We start from the raw sequence: 21,347 nt of genomic DNA, 5'->3' as shown, positions 1-21,347 counted from the left end.
TCCCAGACCCGGTGGCTTAAACTCACGCCAGGCACGTGTGTGTGCGTGCCCAAGATCCCAAGGGGAGAATGGAGGAGAAGGGATTGCAGCGTGGCCATCCCCCCTGGGGGGTGATTTATCTCTTTCTATCTCTCTGTCTCTCTCTGTCTGTCTGGTAAGCACACGCGCCCTGTAGCAAAATCCTCTTCAAAAAAAAAAGAAAAAAAAAAATATATATAAAAGAAAAAGAAGAAGAAGAAGAAGAAGAAGAAGAAGAAGAAGAAGAAGAAGAAGAAGAAGCAGCAGCAGCAGCAGCAGCAGCAATAGCAGCACTAGCAGCAGCAGCGCTGCTTGTCACGAATCAAGGATTGCAATGAGCTCATCCTATTCTTGCAGCTTCACAACTGCCCTGACTTCCTGGCTACTGCTGCTGCTGTCTGCTCACACACACACACGCACGACAGAGACACACACATATGCACACTCACTCTCACATGCTAGACCCTTCTAATCAGCTGATCTGTTTTTACACATGTATCTGAACTCTCCTGCAGCATTCTTGGCCGTTTTCTTGCATTTGATTGCTTTTGCCGTTTTTTATTTAGATCAGTATTTGATTTCATTTTCATTTTCCAGTCTACTTTGGGGCTCCGGCATAGTGCATAATTTTGCCAAAATGTTTTTCCTCCGGAGACGCTAACTGACAATTCCCACCAAAGGCTGGCTTGTGCGTCCTCCTGGGGAGACCTAAGCTGGCCTCCCTCTCACCGCAGTTCTTAACATTGTGGATAAGAGACCCAGCTTTCTCATTCTGGATACCTACGTACTGCTCATGGAAGAAGGGGTGCCCTGCCCAGCCCCAGCTGCTAAGCTCACCCCTCCTGTCAAAAAGTCCCAGGACATGCACGACGAGAGGAGCAAGCTGGTGAATGAGTATGCGTGTCGCGTGCTGGAACTTCTGGGGATGGGGCATCGTCTGTTTGTGCCTCGGCTTCTGGCGGTGAGACTGCTTTTCATTGAACTTCATTTGTAGGGAATCTGCTACCCTCTGTGAGAATTCCTTGTATTCCTGGAAGAGGCTGTGGTCTCTGGTTTTCCTCTCGTTCTCCCCCTTCTACCAAGAAGGAAGTGCTGAGTGGCCACTGCTGTGCTGCTCTTTTGGAGCCTGGTCCACGCCACTCCTTAATTGGCTCGAGGAGATCATGGCTCTTTTCTCAGGGCCCAGGGTCACATTAGTGGCATTATCCCTGTGGCAGCAAAGGAATGATTTTCTGGCTGGCGAGGCAGAATGCCCAAGTGCTTGGTGTCAGCATTCTGTTATGTGTGTCTCCGAAGGGTTAAATTCCCCAACAGACAGCCACTTATCCAGACTACTGTGTTTGCTTTTTAACCTCCCCATTAGGTTACCAATTTGATTGGGGGGAGGGAAGGAAGGGAATTTTACCAAAATTCCTTGGGTACAAAATGCAGGTTTCTCACCTAGAATGATTGAACTGTTTATCTGTGAAGCAGCTTCAAGCTGCTGAGTCTGTGCTGTGAATCTGGGCATTCTGGTTTGCTTGTTATTTGATTTCCTGAACAAGAGAAAAATCACCCTTCCTCATTTCCTACCAAGGGTTAAAATTAAACACCCACAGTTGCTGTTGCAGGATTTCTTTTAGTGGTTTAAGAACTATACCTAGCAACTATTCTATAATGTAATTGACCTACAGAAGTCTTTAACATTATTTGGTAATTGAACAAGAATAATTTAGCTTTGTCTGTTTTATAGAATGGAGTTTAGTACCAGACTCTTTCCTTCTTAAGGCTCTCTCGTATTTGAGTCTTTTTCTGGATATTATTTACTTGGCTGAATTTAACTCTTTTCTTTCACATATCTCCCACAGTATGGTTAATCTCTGTTTAGACTTATCTTTACAATTATAAATTTAGTCTTCATGTATTTATATGCAAAAAGATAGTTTCTTCTGTATAATCATAACAGACATATTAGGTAACCATGTACATAGGGAATATCCCACCCTGAAAAAAAGTCTGTTTATTATTGCAAGAAGTTAGATATAATGACCAGCATGTAGGGGCATTATTTTTGAGAAAAATAGTTCCTTTGTCATTTATGGAAGAAATGGAAAGAGCATAGTACATAGTTTTAAAATGCCTGGGTGAGGTCATTGTTTTCCTGAATCACATTTTTTGTTTGTTTGTTTGTTTTTCCGTAATAGAGAAGAAAACTAAAGATTCATGATATATTAGGAGATTTTTAAAAATTTTTGATGAAATAAGGATTTTATTTCAGGAGTTTGGATACTAAGAAATGCCAAAATAAATGTCAACAAGTTCTCTGTATCTCTGAGGAACCAGGTTTGGTCTTATATATTTCTGTATCTTGAAGCCTACTCAACTTTGTGACTCAGGGACTTGTACTGGTAACTTCCCAGTAACCCAGTGCTGCCTCGCTTTGACATTTACATTTTCAGTATTTTGAAGATTAACATAAATGGATAACTAAGAGTGACTCATATACTCAAATCAACATTGAGGATAAATTTGAACTGCCTTTAGTTTTAAAAAAAAATTCATCTGTAATAAAAAAGCCACAGGGAGGTGGGTTCACGTGCTTGAGGTCTTTAGAAGATCATAGATATCTATACATTGCCATTGTACAGTGTCTGTCTCTACCAAATTAGGGACCTACCTAAGCACATGCCTCAGGTGGTTTTGAGCTTTAACATTCAGAGCCTAAGCAATAGTACCTCTGCATTACATGGGAAAAGCATATGCTGAGCTTCGTCTGTAGCCATTTGGAAATCTCTGGCTTTGTTATTGACAGTAGCACTCGAATGATTATTGGTAGAACTGGAGTACTCTACATTTTGGGAAGTCACATGCCCTTTAGCAATATAGCTGTGAGTTGAATGTGCTATCCAGTGAGTTACTGCTCCAAGTTTAGTGTGTGTACCAGAGGGAGGTGCAGTTGTTCAGCTTTGTGTTATTGGACTGGTTAATGATGCAAGATCGATGGCTAATCTGCACAGGGTGGTCCTAAGAGGAATCCTGCCACATACAGTGTTGCAGTCTTTCCATTTCCAGTCAAAAGGGCTAGCACTGAAGTTTTAGTGTCTCTGTGCCTCTTTAGGTATGTTTAAATGTGAATACATGTGGGTTAGACATATATAAATATCTTGTTTTTTACTTTAAAGACTCCAGAATTTTTTTCATTATAAAATAATTTTTTTAAGGAAAGGTCAAATAAATGGAGATTTGCCAAGACAGTGTGGTATTTTTGGACCCTGAACCTTGTTTGTTGTTCTTTCATTCACAGAGGGACCATCAGATTACTAGAACATGATTCTACAATTCTTAGTTGAAAGAGGTTACTGATTGACTAGAAGGTGTACATTTGGAAATTTTGATTATTATTTTTCAAAGGTACCGCCAGTTATGAACAATCTCCTTTTTCTAAAAAAAGATTTATTTATTTATTTATTTATTTATTTATTTATTATCATCATTTTTCGGTTTGACCAGAAACAGAGTGAGAAAGTGAGAAAGCAAGATGCCAAGTCCGGAACTTAAACTGTGGTAGGCCAGGTGGAAGTTCAGCACCTTTAACCACCATGCCACCTGCTGGCCCCAATTTCCTTTTTTTTTTTTTTTTTTAAGAGGTTTTTGCCTTAGTGTGCGTGTGCTTGCCAGAGAGAAGGAGACAGACTGAGACTGTGAGAGGGAAAGTGAGAAATCACCCCCTTCTGGGTACCATGATTACCAAGCTGTAATCCCTTCTCCTCCATTCTCCTCCTAGGATCTTGGACATACATGCACACACACCTGGCGTGAATTTCAAGTCATCAGGTCTGAGATTCAAACCACGTTCAGTCATGTGGGAGTCCAGTGACAGGAACTACGCCATCTGCTGGCCCCCTAATTTCCTTTTAATAAGTCAAGCACAAGTACTGAATTTCAGGTGTTACTCACAAGGCATGAGTTCTCTGTGTGGACTCATCAAGCATGTATTTCTTTTTTTTTTTTGGAGAGATTTTCACTGTAGGGCGCGTGCGCTCACCAGACAGACAGAGAGAGACATAGAGACAGAAAGCGAGAAATCACCCCCCAGGGGGGATGGTCACGCCACAGTTCCTTCTTCTCCATTCTCCTCTTGGGATCTTGGGCACGCACACACATGCGCCCGGCGTGAGTTTTAAGCCACCGGGTCCGGGACACGAACCGCGGTCGACTACGTGGGAGTCCAGCGACATAGCCATTACGCTAACTGCTGGTTCCCAAGCACGTATTTCTTTAGTGAAATTGTAATATCAAAACAGGAGATACAAATGTCCTAAGCAGCAGCTAAACAGTGTTTCCCTCTCTTAAAGCCTCCAGATGATTCTCAGGCCTCCAATGATATTTTTCAGCTGAATAGAAATCCTGCAAAACACCAAAACTGAAGGAACACAATGGTGTAGATGAAAAAGAGAATAAGTTCATTTTTTTCCTTCAAATAATTTCTTAAAAGAATCATATCTAGAATTTGCTGTTTATTAGAGGCCCTAAAAGAGAGACATATCATCCAGAAATACTGAGAAGTTTGAAATAGAAGCATCTGGAGCTAACACTGAGATGTTATAACTGTTTCCACCCACCCTTTCTCTTTAAAATACACGCATGCGCACGCACACATACTTTAATGTGATACTCTTGCACTGAATTTTTCAGTGGGAAAAAACACATTCAAAATGGCATCAGCAGTGGCACGTGACCAGAGCCCCTTGTTTGTAAGTGCGAAATTTGGAGAAAGAGGAACAATTTACTCAGCTCATGTTCATTATCACTGTTTTGACCTCTGGATTTTTTTCCTATTGGTTATAAAAATGTGAGTTTTTATTGTATCATATTTTTAAAGAATTGTTTTGTACTTAATTTTATTTATTCATTTATTTAAATTTGACCAGAGAGAGGCAGAGAGAGAGAGAGGGTCAAAGTGTGAAAGCAAACCACCAGGTGTGGGACTCAAACCTCGGTCAGCCATGTGGGAGTTCAATGTCCTTAACCACCATGCCACCTGTTGGCCCCAATTATATCATTTTTTTTTTTAAACTCAATGTTGGCTTTAGCTACAATACTCTGGGCACTGTCCACAGTGAATCTAAAGGACACCCAGGCCAAGATATGTAGGTGCTTTAACTTTCCCTTTAGTAGTCATTTTAAGCTTTCATTTTGAACAGATTTCTTATACTGTCCACTTGCATCCTAATTTTTTTTTAATTTATGCACTTTCTTAGAACATTAATATTAAGTAGGGTTGAAAGAAAATAGGTAAGAGTATGCTCCCATTTTTTTTTTTACTTCTGTTGCTAACAACCTGCAAAGGTTGCTCTTTGAATAGAGATTATAACTTTTGAAAGCTTAAAGAACTGCACGTAGTAGTTGCCATGTATACTTCTGATGTTCCCAAAATCTAAAAATCAACTTTCATATCATAATAAGCCTTAAATCTTCTCCCTCCTTTGCACATATAATTCTATTCAAATGAAGGAAGAAGTAACACCATCTTTGAAGATTTCATTAGTAAATATATATCATATAATGATTTAACAGGATTTTTAAGAGGCCAGATCTGTAGTGCAGTGGTTAAGGGAGCCAGATCCCACATGGCCAGCTATGGTTTGAGTCCTGGCTCCCCAGTGGCTTGAAAAACATGCTATGTACATGTGCTTTGAATTCTGAGGAGAGAGAGAAATGGAGGAAACAATTTTGTGGCATGACTATGCCCCGCTGGGGGGATCTACTGGGATCTACTTTCTCACATGTACACAAGCACATGCACCCCCTAGCAATTAAAAACAAGCGTTTGTTGGAAGTTCTGGCAAGCAAAACATGGATGTTAGAGCCACTGATTTGTAGAAGTTATCCTTCATTAGTTCTTATTTAAAAACTGATAAAGTTATTTATTTTATAAGGTCAAGAAACATGCTATTTTTAATTCAGAGTTCCCTAATTTTTATCTGTATTATCTTCTGACTAACATTGCTTATTAACAAATAATGTTGGGAAGGTAATTATATTTTCATTGTTTTATTCTCTTGCCATTGTTCCAAAGGCAATGCAGGAAAAATCTGAAAATTTCCCAGTTGAGGAATAGCCTTTCCAGTTTTAATAAAATCTTCTAGCCTGATGGGATTCTGTGTAGTAAGCACAGATGTATAATGATAATCTAGAAGCCAGCACAACCTCTTTTGTATATTTGATTTGGTTCTTGAAGAGTTAGTCTGCCTTTTAGGAGTATGTTTCTAATGCTTTGGTCCTATCAGTACAAGATCATATACTAAGCCTCTCTGTATTGTCAGAATGTAGAAAATTAGTAGTCATACAACTTAATTATAACCATTAATTAAGTTATCTTCTCCATAGCCAGCTCACTAATAATTAGGTTTTATGAAAACTGGTCCTGTAGCCCTGGTTGAAGCCATGGTTTATTTTCATAGAAAACTCTGTTATTTATATTTTGAACTAATAATCTTATGTTAATGCTTGACATTTGTGAAGTATATATATTTAACAAAATAATATATATAGTATGATTGAAATTTTATTTTATTTTATTTATTATTTTTTTGTAGAGGTTTTCACCATAGGGCGTGTGCGCTCACCAGACAGAGACAGAGAGACAGAAAGCGAGAAATCACCCCCCAGGGGGGATGGCCATGCCACAATCCCTTCTCCTCCATGCTCCTCTCGGGATCTTGGGCACGCATGCACAGGCGCCTGGCATGAGTTTTAAGCCACTGGGTCCGGGACGCGAACCACGGTTGACTACGTGGGAGTCCAGCGACATAGCCATTATGCTAACTGCTGGTTCCCGATTAAAATTTTATTAAATACAGTGTTAAGATGCCTGTATAATGATTGAGAAGAAAGGGCTATAAGTAATATAACAAAATGTTAAAAATTGTGTTTATCTGTAGGTAGTAGGACCTTCTGTTAGGCCTTTAAAAAAAGATTTTCCTAAGGTCTGGTATGCCAAAAGGTATCACAGAGGTGCAGTCAAAGTGTGAACAAGGGAGTTGTTAACACTCTGGCTAAAAATAGACACCTTTTCTTTTTCTGAGTTTTTTTTTTTTTTTCTTTTTTTAAAGAAATTGTACAAATGTCTTTATTCACAGTCAATATAATTGGGGTATAAAAATGTTTAAAGAACCTAAAAGAGTACTACTATAAAAATAGGTAAATTAACAATTTTCTAATATCCAAAGTAAATATGCAAAAATTAATTTTATATTAGTAAATCACAGTTGAAATATAAAATTAAAAACTTTTAATAGCATACACTAACATAAAATACTTAGGGAGATATATATATATATATATAATATGTGGAATATCTCCAAGCTAAAGCTATACTCATTTAGAGAAAATAAAGAAAATTTATATAAATGGGAAGATGCCCCAAATTGATGGATCAAAGGATGCAGTATTAGATAGATGTCAGTTCACTCCCAAATTGAGCTATAGCTTTAATATGATCATAATGAAAATCACAATATATTTGCTTATAGAATTTGACAAAACATTTCTTAAATGCATATGAATGTAAGGTAGTGAAAAATACTGAAATTTTAAAAAATGTAGTTGGCATACTAAAAAATAAATAATTAAAAATTTAAGAAACAAAGATTTCCCAGGTTGCAGCAGTGGCACTGTGGCCATGTAATGCAGTATGATGAACCCACACAGGTAGGCCCTGGTCCATGTTCTGAGGTCTCTGAATGTACCACACATACCCATGATCTGGGCCGGCTGAGGCTGGGATAGATCAGGCATAAACACCCTGTTGGGAGTTTCCCCTTTCTACCTCTGGCTCTTAGCCCTCTCTGTTTTTTAGTCTCATGGAATAAATAAGTTGTTGTTTTTGGAGAGATTTTTACTATGGTGCATGCACTCCTGGAGAGACAGAGAGAAAGCAATAAATCACCCCCCAGGGGGTAGCCATGCCACAGTCCCTTCTCCTCTTCTCCCCTCCTGGATTTTGGGCACACACACACATGCACCCGGCATGAGTTTTAAGCCAGCAGGTCCTGGACTCAAACTACAGTAGACTACATGGGAGTCCAGCAATGTAATCATTATGTTATCTGCTGGTCCCAAGTAAGTATACTTTAGAAAGAAAATATATCTCCTTTTCTGGGGACTTTGAATATATAATCAGGAAAAAGATGGTGTAAATTCCCTACCACCACCTCCACCGTGTAGACACACAAACTCACATATTATGGTCAGAAAGAAAGTATTCTTGCAAACACACACACACATACACACACACACACACACACACACACAACACAACTTTTTTGTTAAATTCTTAGTGAGGTACCTACATTTTTGCAGAGTAAAATGTGGCTGTCCCTCGATTGTAGAGGGGAAAAACCACTTAGATACAGTTGTCAGAAAATGGAGAGTTATCCCTATAAGCTTATAATCTGCTTATGGCATTACAAAGGCATTTGAGGTGATTCTTAATGATTATGGAAGTCTCTGAAAGATAGAAAACTGGAGGGAAAAGTCCATCAGAATCAAAGTAGGACTGCAGGTTATCTTCTGGAATACTGGCAAGCAAGGGTTTTTATTTATGTGTTTGTTCCTTAAGGAAAAAAAAAAATTGTTTCATTCACAAAGAAATTAGGTGCATTGAAATCCATGAGAAGAATATAAATTCTTACAACTTAAACTGCCAGCTTCATGGAATTAAAAGTGTCAGCAAGAACAGGGTACAGTTTTTAGCCACTGAAATATCAGTATCAACATATTTGAGCAGTACAGAGATGACTTACAAAACTGTCTTCTCTTATATTTATTTTGGAGTTTAGAGAGTCTACTCATATGCCTTAACTCACTTTATTCCCAAACACCAGAGATCAAAGATATTACCATTTTTAAAATGGACTTAATGAATACAATTAGTTATCCTGGGTCGGACTTAGGATGATTTGACTGGATGATTGATTCCATCCTTTACAACCTTGCTTAAGTACCTTTAAAAATGCCACCAGTATTTTCTAGAGGCTGATGTTAGAGAATTGAATAAGATGCAGTTCCTACTCCTTAGTCCACTAGGGCCTCTCAGACTCAACTTCCTGTCTGAGATGGGCAACCACATGATCTAGGGCACTGGTACCATCTTGGAATGCTCAACCACGGGGTTTGCAGACTGCTGGCCTCAGGGACTCTGCCTAAGTGGGGCTGGCCCCTCCCTGGTGGAGAGTCTTTTGTCCCAGTTCCCCTGAGAACAGAGCCTTCTCCAAACTGGTCTTTGCCTGCACAGAGAGCTTGTGTGGGAGGTTATAGGATTCCTGATCTATGATACCAATCTTTTCGCTTTTGTATGAGCTCAAAGTCTGCATTTGAAATTAAGCTGTGGGCAGTATTAGAAAATTAGGTAACTGCTATTGCCTGCAGGCAGGAGTTTGCCCCTCACCATTTTGGGGCATCTCATTCTAAGTAACTGGAGGTTAGTTACACTGAAAATAGAATAGATGCCTTCAGAGACTTTGAGTACTGAGGAATGGCATATCCTATCTTCATATAAGCTCTATAAGCAGCTGGTCTTGACTTTTCCAAACCATTAATAGAAAGCTAACGATTAGAACTGGTATTACGTAATTTGGAAAAGGGAAGATTAGGAATGTGGTATGTGCAGTGGGGCAGTAGGACTGGTGCACAGGAGCCAAAAGAAGTTATGTGGAGGTTAAGGTGGATCTCACAAGGCCGACTGAGCAGTTTATGCTCCAGACCAGATGGTTTGAAAATCATGCCAGGCACATGTGTGTGCATGCCCAAAATCCTGAGAGGAGAATGGAGGAGAAGGGATTGCAGTGTGACCATCTCTGTGGGGGGTGTTTCTTACTTTCTCTCTCTCTCTCTTATTCATTCGTTCTTTTTCCTTCCTTCCTTCCCTCCTTCCCTCCTTCCTTCCTTCCTTCCTTTCTTTCCTTTCTCCCTCTTCCCCTCCTTCCCTCTTTCTCACTCTGTCTGTCTCTCCAGTGAGTACACATGCCCCATAGCAAATTTAAAGAAAAATAAAAGAAAAAAGAGAATTTACCAGAGACAAAATGCAAGTGGAAGTTAGGTTTATTAGCATTTTGGTGAGAGTGCCTGGGCAAGACCTGAGCAGGTTCATGACTCATGGCAGAGGGGATCTCTTTTTATGGTCTCTTTCAATTGTAGGGGGAGAGCAAGGATAACCTTGCAAGCTAGGGTCCAGATTGGAATTGGGTTTCTCAGTAATGTAGGCCTATCAGGTAAGCCAGGTGGTGCCAGAGGGAGACCCAGAATGTGTTTCCCTTGTTGTAAAAGATTAAAGGGGGCTTTATCTTGGACCCTTTATTTTTTAAAATAATTATTTTATTTAACTTCATTTATAATGTTATTATTATTATTGTTTAATTTGGCCAGAGAGAAAGAGGGAAGGTGAGAAAGCAAGCCACCAGGTCTGAGACTCGAACTGTGGTCAGCCATGTGAGAGTCAGCATCTTTAACCACCATGCCACCTGCTGGCCCCTCTTCCTTCCTTCCTTCCTTCCTTCCTTCCTTCCTTCCTTCCTTCCTTCCTTCCTTTCTTTTTTTTTTAGATTTTTTGTATAGGGTGCTCACCAGATAGAGAAAGAGACAGAGACAGGCAGAGGAAAAGAGAGAAGTTACATCCTGGGGGATGGCCACACCATTCTCCTCTTGGCATTTTGCATACACATGCACACATGCACAGCATGATTTTCAGGCCACTGAGTTCAGATTTGATTGCGGCTGGCCATGTAGGAGTCCATTGCCTTGACTACTACGTTACCTGATGGTCCCAATCTTGGGCCCTTTCATTAGTTCCTTAGGTTACTTCTTTAAGTAAGGCTCGTCTTGTGCCCTTTATTAACCCATGTAAACGTATTTCATTATGAACTCTCCTCAGGATGTCTGGTAGGAGGCTTCCAAATAATTGTGCAGTTGATATTTTAGAGGAAGAGGCTCTATTTCAGGCTGAAGTTGTTCCACGAACTGCCTTTTCTAACTGAAGGTGAATTGATAGCATGTTAAACATTCAGTCCATCACTTATTGCCATCACATCTAAGTATTTATGGGGGAGGAAATGAATCTAAGAGGTACTAGAGTGATTTTTTTTCTTTTTTTCTTTCTTTTTTTTTTTTTTTTCTGCCACTGTTAGCTTGTCTTCTGATTACTAGTTTAGAGACCTTAAAATCTGGGCCAGCTTGGACCCTGTGATACTGCCTAGCATGTTAATTAACTAACATATGTTTTCTTTTACATATCTCTGTTTAAAAGGCAGGGGAGAAGAAAAGAAAAAATATATATAGTGGAAGAGAGACCAAAGTGGAATTCTGCAATAAGTTTTAATTGGGTACCTCCAGTATTCTGGGCATTGTTCCTGTTGCTGTAGATACAGCAGTGCACAAGATGGATGAGGAGTTGACGGAAGGAGGGGAAACAGAACAGATGAACTGTGTTGCTGTGAACACAGCAGGGGAAGAAGAGAAAGTTCTTTTAGAATGCAAAGTAGGGAACACACATAAACTGGAAAGTGACTTGGTTAGGGATGGGAAGGGGGAAAGAATTTAAGTCCTCAGAAAAGACATCACTTAGATTTTACATTTGACCCAAAATCTAGATGCACAAAGTTACTGTCCTTGTAAAAAGCTGGGAGAAAGTTCCAGGCAGAGGAAATAGCCATGGCAGTAACCTTCAGTTAGGAATGAACTTGGTGTGTACAAAAACCAGAAAGAAGGCATGTATGCCTGGAACTTTAGAAGAGACAAGTGGTTCAAGATGAAGTGGGTGGGGAAGGAAGGGGACTCAGGTCGTGAAAGGCCCTAAGGGCATTGGTGAAGATTTGGTTTTTATTTCTGAACACAGGGGAATTCGTTGGAGGGCTTTACATAGGGATAGCAATGCGATCTGAAAAGTATAAGGACAGTAGATTGTGGGGAGCACAAGCAAAAGGAGGGAGACCAGGTTGGAAGTACTGCAGAGGCTCACCTGAGAGACGACGGTGTCTTGGACCAGCATGATGGTGATAAGAGCTCAGGTCCTGTTGTGAGCAAGATTCTCTGACTTCCTAAATCCTTTTTTTTTTTTTTTTTTTTTTTTGCCAGAGGGCACATGCGCTCATCAGAGTCAGAAAGAGGAGATAGGAGAAAGCACCCCCAGTGGCACTTGGTCATAGCACAATCCCCTCTCCATTTCTCCATCCTGTCAGGATGTGGGGCATGTATGCACACACAGTTGGCATAATTTTCAAGCTCTGTGGGAGTGGGATTTGAACTGCTGTCAGCCATATAGGATCTGGCTCCTTTAATCAATAGGCTATCAGATAGACTCTCTGTATACTTATTTTAAAATTTATTTATTTTAATTTACATTTTATCACATCTTTACAGTACACATTTTTTTTCCAACACAAATACTATGCATTTCAGTCAAGACAAGGATATTACTATCTACGTTGTCATCAGCAAATAACTTCTCATTTTTTTGTCAATTAAGTATACTTTGACCTATTTTTTTCCCTTCCCCTTTCCCCTCCCTCCCTTCTATACTAAACTTTTTTTTTCACATTGTATTGATTCACAAAAGATCTTAAAGTATGAACAGTGCTTAAATCTAGTGACAAGTGCACTGTAATTTTCTTCTGAAACACTTTTTTCTCTCCATTCCCCCTTTTACTAAAGAGATGTATAAACTAACTTATTTGAAAAAAAAAAAAAGTTATGTTAATCTTAATTTGGCCTGTTATGCACAAAGCCCCATAAGAATTCAATTTCTGATGCAAGGCAATAGATACTATTGTATTATTGAATTTATGCAAATAACCATTCTGCCACAAAGTAAGAATGCTCACACATATTTTCCAATTGTAAAGGGATCAGGAAGGGAGAAAAGTTTATGTTTCAATTAAAAAAAAATTCTTGAACAAATTGCTGAACCCAACAGCTCAAAAGAATTCCTTGAATCTGGAAGACAAAGCTTAGAAGAAAATCAGTAATATTTTAGAAAAAAGTCATAGAATTCTATTTCACCAGTTCAGTCTCGGATAATCTCTCTTCTGTTGAATTTTCAGTGTTACTATGATCTGACCTTTCTGTTAACATTCAACTTTATTACTGATATTTCAGAATTTGTCTCTACCATTAAATTAGATTTTTTCTTCGTCATTTTTTGTTCTTATTTGTCGGTCTGTCTTTACCTACTTTCTGTATATTTATTCAGTGCAGTCTTTATTTAATCACCTTTACAGTTAAATAAAGTAACACTTTGAACTAGCATATAGTTCTATGATTTCCAGGGCCATTTTTCTTTTATTACTGAAATTTTTGACAGGTGCTGACTCTAAAACATCTGGTTTCTTTTTTCTTACTCATGTGTACCCAGTCTACCTAAATCTATAATGTGTTATTTGCCAAAGACTATTTATAGTTATTTATTAAAGTATGCTTTGTCTATCTTACTACAAAAGCATTACCACCAAAACTAAGACACAATATAAAGAAAAACAAACAAATATGATTCCACTGTCCAGGTAAACATTTTAGTTCAGCCTTTTTTTTTTGTTTTTTTTTTTTTCCCTCTGCACTGGCCTATTTATTTCCAACTGGCATTTTTTAAAGAAATAAAGTTTACAAACAGTATTCATAGAAGTCAGTGGCTGAATGGCTTACTTCATTTAATTTTCATAACTTTTTTTTTGGTGAGATATTTTGCTAGAGTGCATGTGTACTTGCCCGAGAGACAGAGACAAAAGTCGATCATAGCTTTCTTTAGAGGATAGAATCACTTTCTTATTTTCTTCACTTGAGCCACTGTTGTCATGAGGTGAAAAGCAATCTTCCCTTTAGGTGTTAATTATGTAACTTCAGTGTGCTTGGATTCTGTCTTCAGCCAACTTTGTAATATAATTATATCCTTAAAATACCTATGAAGCCTAAGTCATAGATAAGTATTAGAGTTGAGTTTTTTCTCTGTTTTGGCCTTGCTGTCTTATTAAAATTTTGGTAAGCTTTGGCGAAACTTGATAAGCTTTGTCAGGGCTTATCAAGCATTATAAATTAAATATTTTAGAGTTTGTTAATTAACTTTTAGATTGCTTCCATGGTTTCTGGTGATTTATTTTAGCTTATAGCAATAACTTCTAAATATTAAAAATGTTAGCGATATCTTCTGTGGTATTTTAGAGCTTACTTAGATTTTAGCTCTAAAAGTATATTCAGAAAAATAGAAATCCTTTTTGTAGGACCAGCAGTTGGCATAATGGCTATGTTGCTGGATTCCATGTACCCGACTGCGGTTTGAATCCAGGACTTGGTAGCTTAAACTCATGCCGGGTGCCTGTGTGTGCATGCCCAAGATCCTGAGAGAAAAATGGAGGAGAAGGGATTGCAGTGTGACCATCCCCCCGGGGAGTGATTTCTCACTTTCTGTCTCTCTCTCTTTCTGGCAAGCACACACACCCTGTAGCAAAAACCTCTCCAAAAAAAAAAAAAAAAAAGAAAAGAAAAGAAAAATTCTTTTTGTAATGTGTTTTTAATTATTTGTCAATATGATTATTTATTTATTTATTTAATTTGCCATAGGCCTCATATGCTCCCTAGAGAGAAATGGGTGAGGAAGGGGTTGAGAAACCAAGCCTTGAGCTCCGGGCTTCGAACTCTGGTCAGCCACTTAAGAGCCCAGCACCTTAACCACCATGCTACTTGCTGGACCCAGTAATGTGTTTTTTTGTTTTGTTTTGTTTTTATTTTAATTTTTTTATATCATACTTAATTACATATATCTTTACTATGTATAACATTTCTTTTTCTAGCACGATTACCATGCATATCAGTCAAGACAAAGACATTACTATATACATCATCAGCAGCAAATACCTTTTCAATTTTTTTGTCAATTAAGCATACTTTTTTTTTTTTTTCATTTTCTTCCCCTGTTCTCCCCTCTCCCTCCATTACCCACCCCCATATTACCTATCTCTAGTATCTACCAGTAATGTGTTTTCAATACAGGCTTAAATATAATGATGATTCTTGGTGATTTTTTTTTTTCAGACCTCAAAGGAAGATCTTCTGCAGGCTGATTTTGAAGGTGCTCTGAAGTTCTTCAGAGTTCAGCTTCCAAAGAGATATAGGGCAGAGGAAAATGCAAGAAGATTGATGGAGCAAGCTTGTAATATTAAGGTAAAATACATGAATTCGTCTGTGTGTATGAAATGCAGAATTACATGGTGAATTATGTAAAACTTTTTCTGTATGTTGCTGGGTTTTGACTGCGTTTAAGGTGGTATTATGTATGAACTAATCTCTCCCAGGTTTTTTAGCAGGCATGTATATGTTATGTAGTAGCTGTACCTTCTAGTAGAACATAGAATGAATGTCAGCAAGTCAGGATTCTGACAATAGGAAGGCAAGCGTTATCTTATAGGTGGGGTTCTAGAATAGACTGCTGTGATAGTGGTTTCCATGGCAGCAGTCTTAGTATTTAGCTTTTGCCATCTGTTTTAGGATTATTTCGGACAAAGCAAGAAAAGTTGGCTTTGGCAATCTTTGCTTTTCCCTAAGGGGCTTGGAAAGTTTGACTCTTGGTCTGCCCATTCCCATCCACAACTGCCAAATATCTATGGATACATTGGTTCATATCATGTGTTTGGTGAAACTAAACAAATTTTATAAGTTAATTTGAAATTGAAATTGTGATGAGGTGAGAGAGCACACTTAAAAGATTTGGAACCAACTTACCGATGTTAATTCTTTGTACTGCTGGGGTATACTAGGGGATCTTACCTAATGATGACATAAATGTGTTTGATTCCTTAACAAAGATCCCAGGTCTTATGGACCTTGCATTCTTAGAGGAGGAAACAGACAATAAACATTAACATAATAAAGAACTTAATATATTAGAAGGTGATAAAGTAACTATGAAAGTAAAATAACACTTAGGGAAAGATGAGGTGGATTAATGAGGGGAGGAAAGGTTGTGATGTTAGATAGTAAGGGTAGACCTCATGGAGAAGATGAAAGACACCAGGGGTAAATCATGAAACCGTCTAGGGGACCAGGCAGAGGCAGAGCCCTGAAGTTCAAAAGCCCTGAAGCTGGCTCATACTTGGTGAGTTTGAGGCACAGCATGGCCAGTGTAGCTGGAGTACAGTGAATGAAATGAGAGCAGTAGAAAGAAAGTTAAGGTGTTCATAAGGAGCCAGAAAATGTTGGTCATCGTAAGAATGTAGGCTTTACTTTGAGTGAAGTGGGGAACCTTTGTAGGGTTTTGAGTAAAGAAATGATATGATCTGACTGAGGTTTTTAGAGGATCACAGTGTTATTTTGTTAAGAAGTGATCACAGGAAGGTAAAAGGAGTAGGGAGGCCAGACAGGAGTAATCCTGTTGACAAGCGGTGATAGATTGAACTAGGGTGATAACAGTAGAAATGGAGATGGATTGGAAATGAAAATAGTTAGAACAGGATATTTTAGAAGAGAGAGATAAGGTTTCATGATATGTTAAATGTGGGAGTGAGAGGAAAAGAGTCAGTATGACCCTGCAGATTGTGAATTGAGTAGTTCGAGGAGGAGAGTTGCCATCACCTTATTAAGTTAATTATTTAAAGTGTCCTTCCACACAGACTTCTTCTATTTTTGTTTTTTTTCTTTTAAGAGGTTTTTGCTATAGGGTGCGTGCACTCGCCAGACAGACAGAGAGAGACAGAGAGACAGAAAGTGAGAAATCACCCGCCAGGGGGGATGGCCACACCGCAATCCCTTCTCCTCCATTCTCTTCTCGGGATCTTGGGCATGCACGCACACACACCCGGCGTGAGTTTAAGCCATCGGGTCCGGGACCAAACCACGGTTGACTACGTGGGAGTCCAGCGACATAGCCATTATGCTAACTGCTGGTCCCACATACAGACTTCTTTTAAAATTCTTATCCACTGATCCCTTTTTTTGGTATAGTATTTTTGCTTTTCACTTTAACCTATTTCTAAATGTTAGAAAGTACAATTCAGTAACAAGAGTAAATAACTGAGCAGAAAAAAAATTATATTGATTTTCAAATGAACTCTATATTGAAAAAGATCATTTTGCAAAGATATCAAGAAATATGGGCCTCTGAAGTCTTCCTCCTGAAATGCAAACTCTTTAAGCCTTAAAGACTGATGATTTTATTTTTCTGGTCCAAATGACTAAACCTAAGACACATTTGTCTGTAGACTTTTTTTTTTAAAGAATTATTTTATTAAACTTTATTTATATATTTATTTTTAATTTGACTAGAGAGGGACTGAGTGAGAGAGAGAAAAAAAGAGAGAATGAGAGAAAGTGAGAAAGCAAGCCGCTGGGTCTCGGACTCAAACTGTGGTCCGCTATGTGGGAGTCCAGCACCCTTAGCCACCACACTACCTGCCAGCCCCTGTCTGTAGACTTTGTTTTTTTTGTTTGTTTGTTTTCTTTTTTTTTTCTGTCTGTAGACTTTGAAAATGCAGATGCTTCTTGGTTTATGATGGGGTTATGTCCCAATAAACCTACTGAAATATGAAAATATCGTAAGTCATAAATGCATTGAATGCGCCTAATCTCATGAATGTCCTAGTGTGGCCTAGGTACCTTGAACATACTCAGGAGTCTCACATTAGCCTAGAGTTGGGCAAAATCACCTACCACAAAGTCTATTTGTTGTCTACTGGGTTGTCAGAAAAGTCAATGATGCATTTTTGTATAGAAAAACAAAAATATGTCTGACTTTTCTGACAACCCAATATAATAAAGTGTGGAATGCTGTACACAGGTGTTTTGCAGAAATGATGGGGTGCAAAAACGCAAAGCACAGTATCAAATGATGCTGGCAATACAGTACTCTGGCGTATCTATTGTTTACCCTCACGACAGTGTGGCTGGCCGTGATCTGGTGCTTACTGCCTCTGCCCAGTGTCAGAGAGATCATCGTGGGAATATGTTGAACCTTATTTCTGTAGCCCAGGAAAAGATCCAAACCCAAAATTTGAAGTACAGTTTCTATTTAATACAGACTGCTTTTGTACCTATTATAAAGTCAAAAAATTGTAATCTGAATTACTGTAAATTCTAGGAGAACATTTGTCTATTCCATTAGGGGTGTGCCTGATTGAATGTGGTAGCTGGTGCATTTGAATGGTAGACTTTAGCCAGATGATTGTTCTAGAGATGCCAGAGAAGACTGTGAACTGGGGGAATGGTATAGGAATTCATAAAATAAATCCTTCATTTGTAAAAAATAAAAGGGTAGAGAATTAAAAAGTATAAGTTAGGTAGAAAGTTAAATGCTTTAGGAACCAGCAGTTAGCGTAATGGCTATGTCGCTGGACTCCCATGTAGTCGTCCGTGATTTGTGTCCTGGACCCGGTGGCTTAAAACTCACGCCAGGCGCATGTGCGTGCGTGCCCAAGATCCCGAGAGGAGAATGGAGGAGAAGGGATTGTGGCGTGACCATCCCCCCTGGGGAGTGAGATTGCTCGCTTTCTGTCTCTATGTCTCTCTCTGTCTGTCTGGCAAGCACACGAGCCCTATAGTGAAAACTTCTCCAAAAAAAAAAAAAAATTATCATTAAGAATATATTTATCAAGGTACTTTATTAAATTAAAAATTAAAGTGCTTTCTTAAATTATGTTTTAAATACATAGATATTGTATTTTTCTGAAAAATATCAGATAACTTGTGGTTTATTGCTATTTTCACTTCAAGAAGGATCTGTATCTATAATGTCTTGGTTTTCCCATATGTGGTTCTTTCTGTCTCATGAGTGTGCATATATCAATAGATAATACTTGTTCACAGATGGATCCCCCAATGTAATTTATGAAGTTCCTCAAAGAATAGAGGGTAGTCAATAATTATCAACCCAGAAACATGGGATCTGAGAGATAAAGAAATGAAATATTAGAAAACAGGTTCAAACTGTGCTTTGAATGAACTGTGCTAGAATGAGAGGGCTATGTGCAACCAGAATGATTTATATGGAGATGAACAAATACGTACAAGTATTTTTTAAAAGGTTTTAGTAATGTTTTAATAATTTAAAAAATTTAATAACTTTAATCTTTCAAAGTCTTAATAGTTTCCTTGCTTTTTTATTTTTTGCATTATCCAAGGAGAGTGCCTTTTCCTTAGATATGTTAAACGGTATCCACAGGACAGTATTTTTATTTATAACACAGGAGTGTGGAGTGGGTGACGCTGAGGCAGATTTGAGGTGAAACTGAAAGAAGGAAGGGTTAAGTAGCATTTTATTCAGAAATTGACTAGATTGGAACACAGCTCTCGGAACCATTTGAACCTAGGCCTACACTTTGAAATTTTTTTCATATCAATACCTTGACCATACACGTATACATATATACTGACATATATATCTGAATACCCTTACAATGAATGTATGAGGCATTCTGTTATTTTCTATTCTGTTATATTGAATTCTACTTCATTTTGCTCTTCTTTCCTCCACCCCCTCAAAATCCCCAAACCAAAAGCCAGTCAAAACCAATTAACCAGTTTCCTAATAGTTTGCAGTTTAGAAAAACCAGTAAAGTCTGTCTCACTGTTCTACCAACCATCCCTTCCCCATTCTCATCTTCTGTAATCAGTGAGAGGCTGTGGACACTCAGGTGTTTTAGTGAATAAATGGGAGTGCAAGTGTGGGAGGGATGTGAGTCAGCATGCACCGTACAGCAATGTTTGCAGTAACTAGAAATTCTAGGACATGATGGCCTTATAGGCTGAGGCTCTGTTAGACAAAGCTTTCGTGGACAGAGGCAACGGAATACAGGCACGGAAAGGGCAGATATCTTGAACTCACAATTTCTTATTCACAGGTTGTTTAAAATTAAGTCTAGAATTTCTGTAAAAAGTAATAAATTCTTTAAAAATTTTAATGCTCATCAAGGTTAGTATTTGTGTATAATAATAAATTACAATAATATATTCAAATTAAATTTGAATACATTCAATACCAATAAATGAATCACTTCCTCTAAGGACCGGAGTGACCAGTAATTTTAGCAAACTGCCTGGTTTTAAGACAGATTTAGCCGTCACAGGTTACAATTAAAAAAAAGAAATTACTTGTATTAGCGGGGGCTAGCATGTGGTGTGTTGGTCAAGGCATTGGATTCTACATTGCAACTAATGTGGTTTAAGTCCCGGACCCTGCACCTTGAAAAAAACACCAAATGTGTGTGCATGTATGCCCAAAATTCCAAGAGGAGAAGGGACTGTGGCATTGCCAGCCCCGCTGAGGGATGATTTCTCAATTTCCCTTTCTTTCTGTCTCTCTCCAGTGAGTGCACACACCCTCTGGCAAATCTGGAAAACAAACAAAAAAAAACACTTGTTGGACTTGGTAGTTCTGAGTGTGGTGTATTTCTGTGAGTGTACTAACAAGGTTTACTAAGAAAGCACATTAGATTGGATAAATAACTTCATTCTTCTAAAACCTGCATGGCATTAACTATCAGGAACATTTTTTGGTAGGTCCTAAACTGCTAATTTAACTAATGTGATTTTAAATTATTCCATTATCTTCCTGCTGCTGTTTCAACCAGACTAAAATCAGAAAATATGTTGAATCATCAGACTTTAATTTGAATAGTCATTTGGTTTGCTTAATATTGAAATTGAGACCGAAATGAAAGATGTTTAAAGTGCTTAATGTGAATATCCTATACTTTCCCAGGGAGTCCATTTTTGCTGAATATCATTACTTGGTTTTTACCTTTGAGTTAAAAATTCTACTATTAACAGAGCTTCTTAAATCTGGGTTTTGCCTTCAGAGACGGAATTATCAGAAATTTTAATTTCTTTGTGTGAGCATATAAGCATTTTGTTTTTCCTGGTAAGAAAATATATCATTTTTATTGACTTTTTAAAATAAATTCATTGACTCATAAAAAGTCTCTGTTCTATGAGACAGTCTGCTAAATTTGTTATTAAAACTGAAATTTTTATTGAACATTGGAAGTGATGGATGAGATACCTCTACGAGGGGAAAGATTTTAGAAAGCTTGGGGGAAATGAGTATTATGAAAAACATATGCATGGGTTCAAAATTCCTTGTACCAAAATAAGCTCATAAAATTAATTCAATTTTTCCACCAATTTTTTGAAGTCCCTTTGTATATATTCAAGCATATGTACACAGAACCTTCATAATTGTTAATCTGATTGCCATTTTTCTATACTGTTTTATTTGATAGCATTTATATTAAGTTGAATTGATTTAATTACTTTTTTATTTGACTTTATTTAAGATAGAGTCCCACCATGTTGAGCACCTCCTGCCTTAGCCTCCC

The 21,347-nt window shown here is 38.1% G+C and overlaps 1 protein-coding gene across 4 annotated transcripts in view; it reads left to right on the top strand.

Moving 5' to 3' along the window:
- RABGAP1L (RAB GTPase activating protein 1 like) overlaps positions 1-21,347 on the top strand; it is a 762,391-nt gene that overhangs the window by 566,897 nt on the left and 174,147 nt on the right. For 3 of the 4 annotated variants that reach the window (XM_006153335.3, XM_027773764.1, XM_027773765.1), the window contains one exon: positions 15,076-15,204. In XM_006153335.3, the coding sequence (XP_006153397.1) occupies positions 15,076-15,204 (129 nt within the window). Of the gene's footprint in view, positions 1-302; positions 980-15,075; positions 15,205-21,347 lie in introns of those variants that run through there. The other variant, XM_006153332.3, reaches the window with a different exon arrangement.

This window comes from Tupaia chinensis, unplaced genomic scaffold (genome assembly GCF_000334495.1).
Source record: "Tupaia chinensis unplaced genomic scaffold, TupChi_1.0 Scaffold000369_1, whole genome shotgun sequence".
Taxonomy (NCBI): Eukaryota; Metazoa; Chordata; class Mammalia; order Scandentia; family Tupaiidae; genus Tupaia; species Tupaia belangeri.
This window is presented reverse-complemented; position numbering and strand designations above follow the sequence as displayed.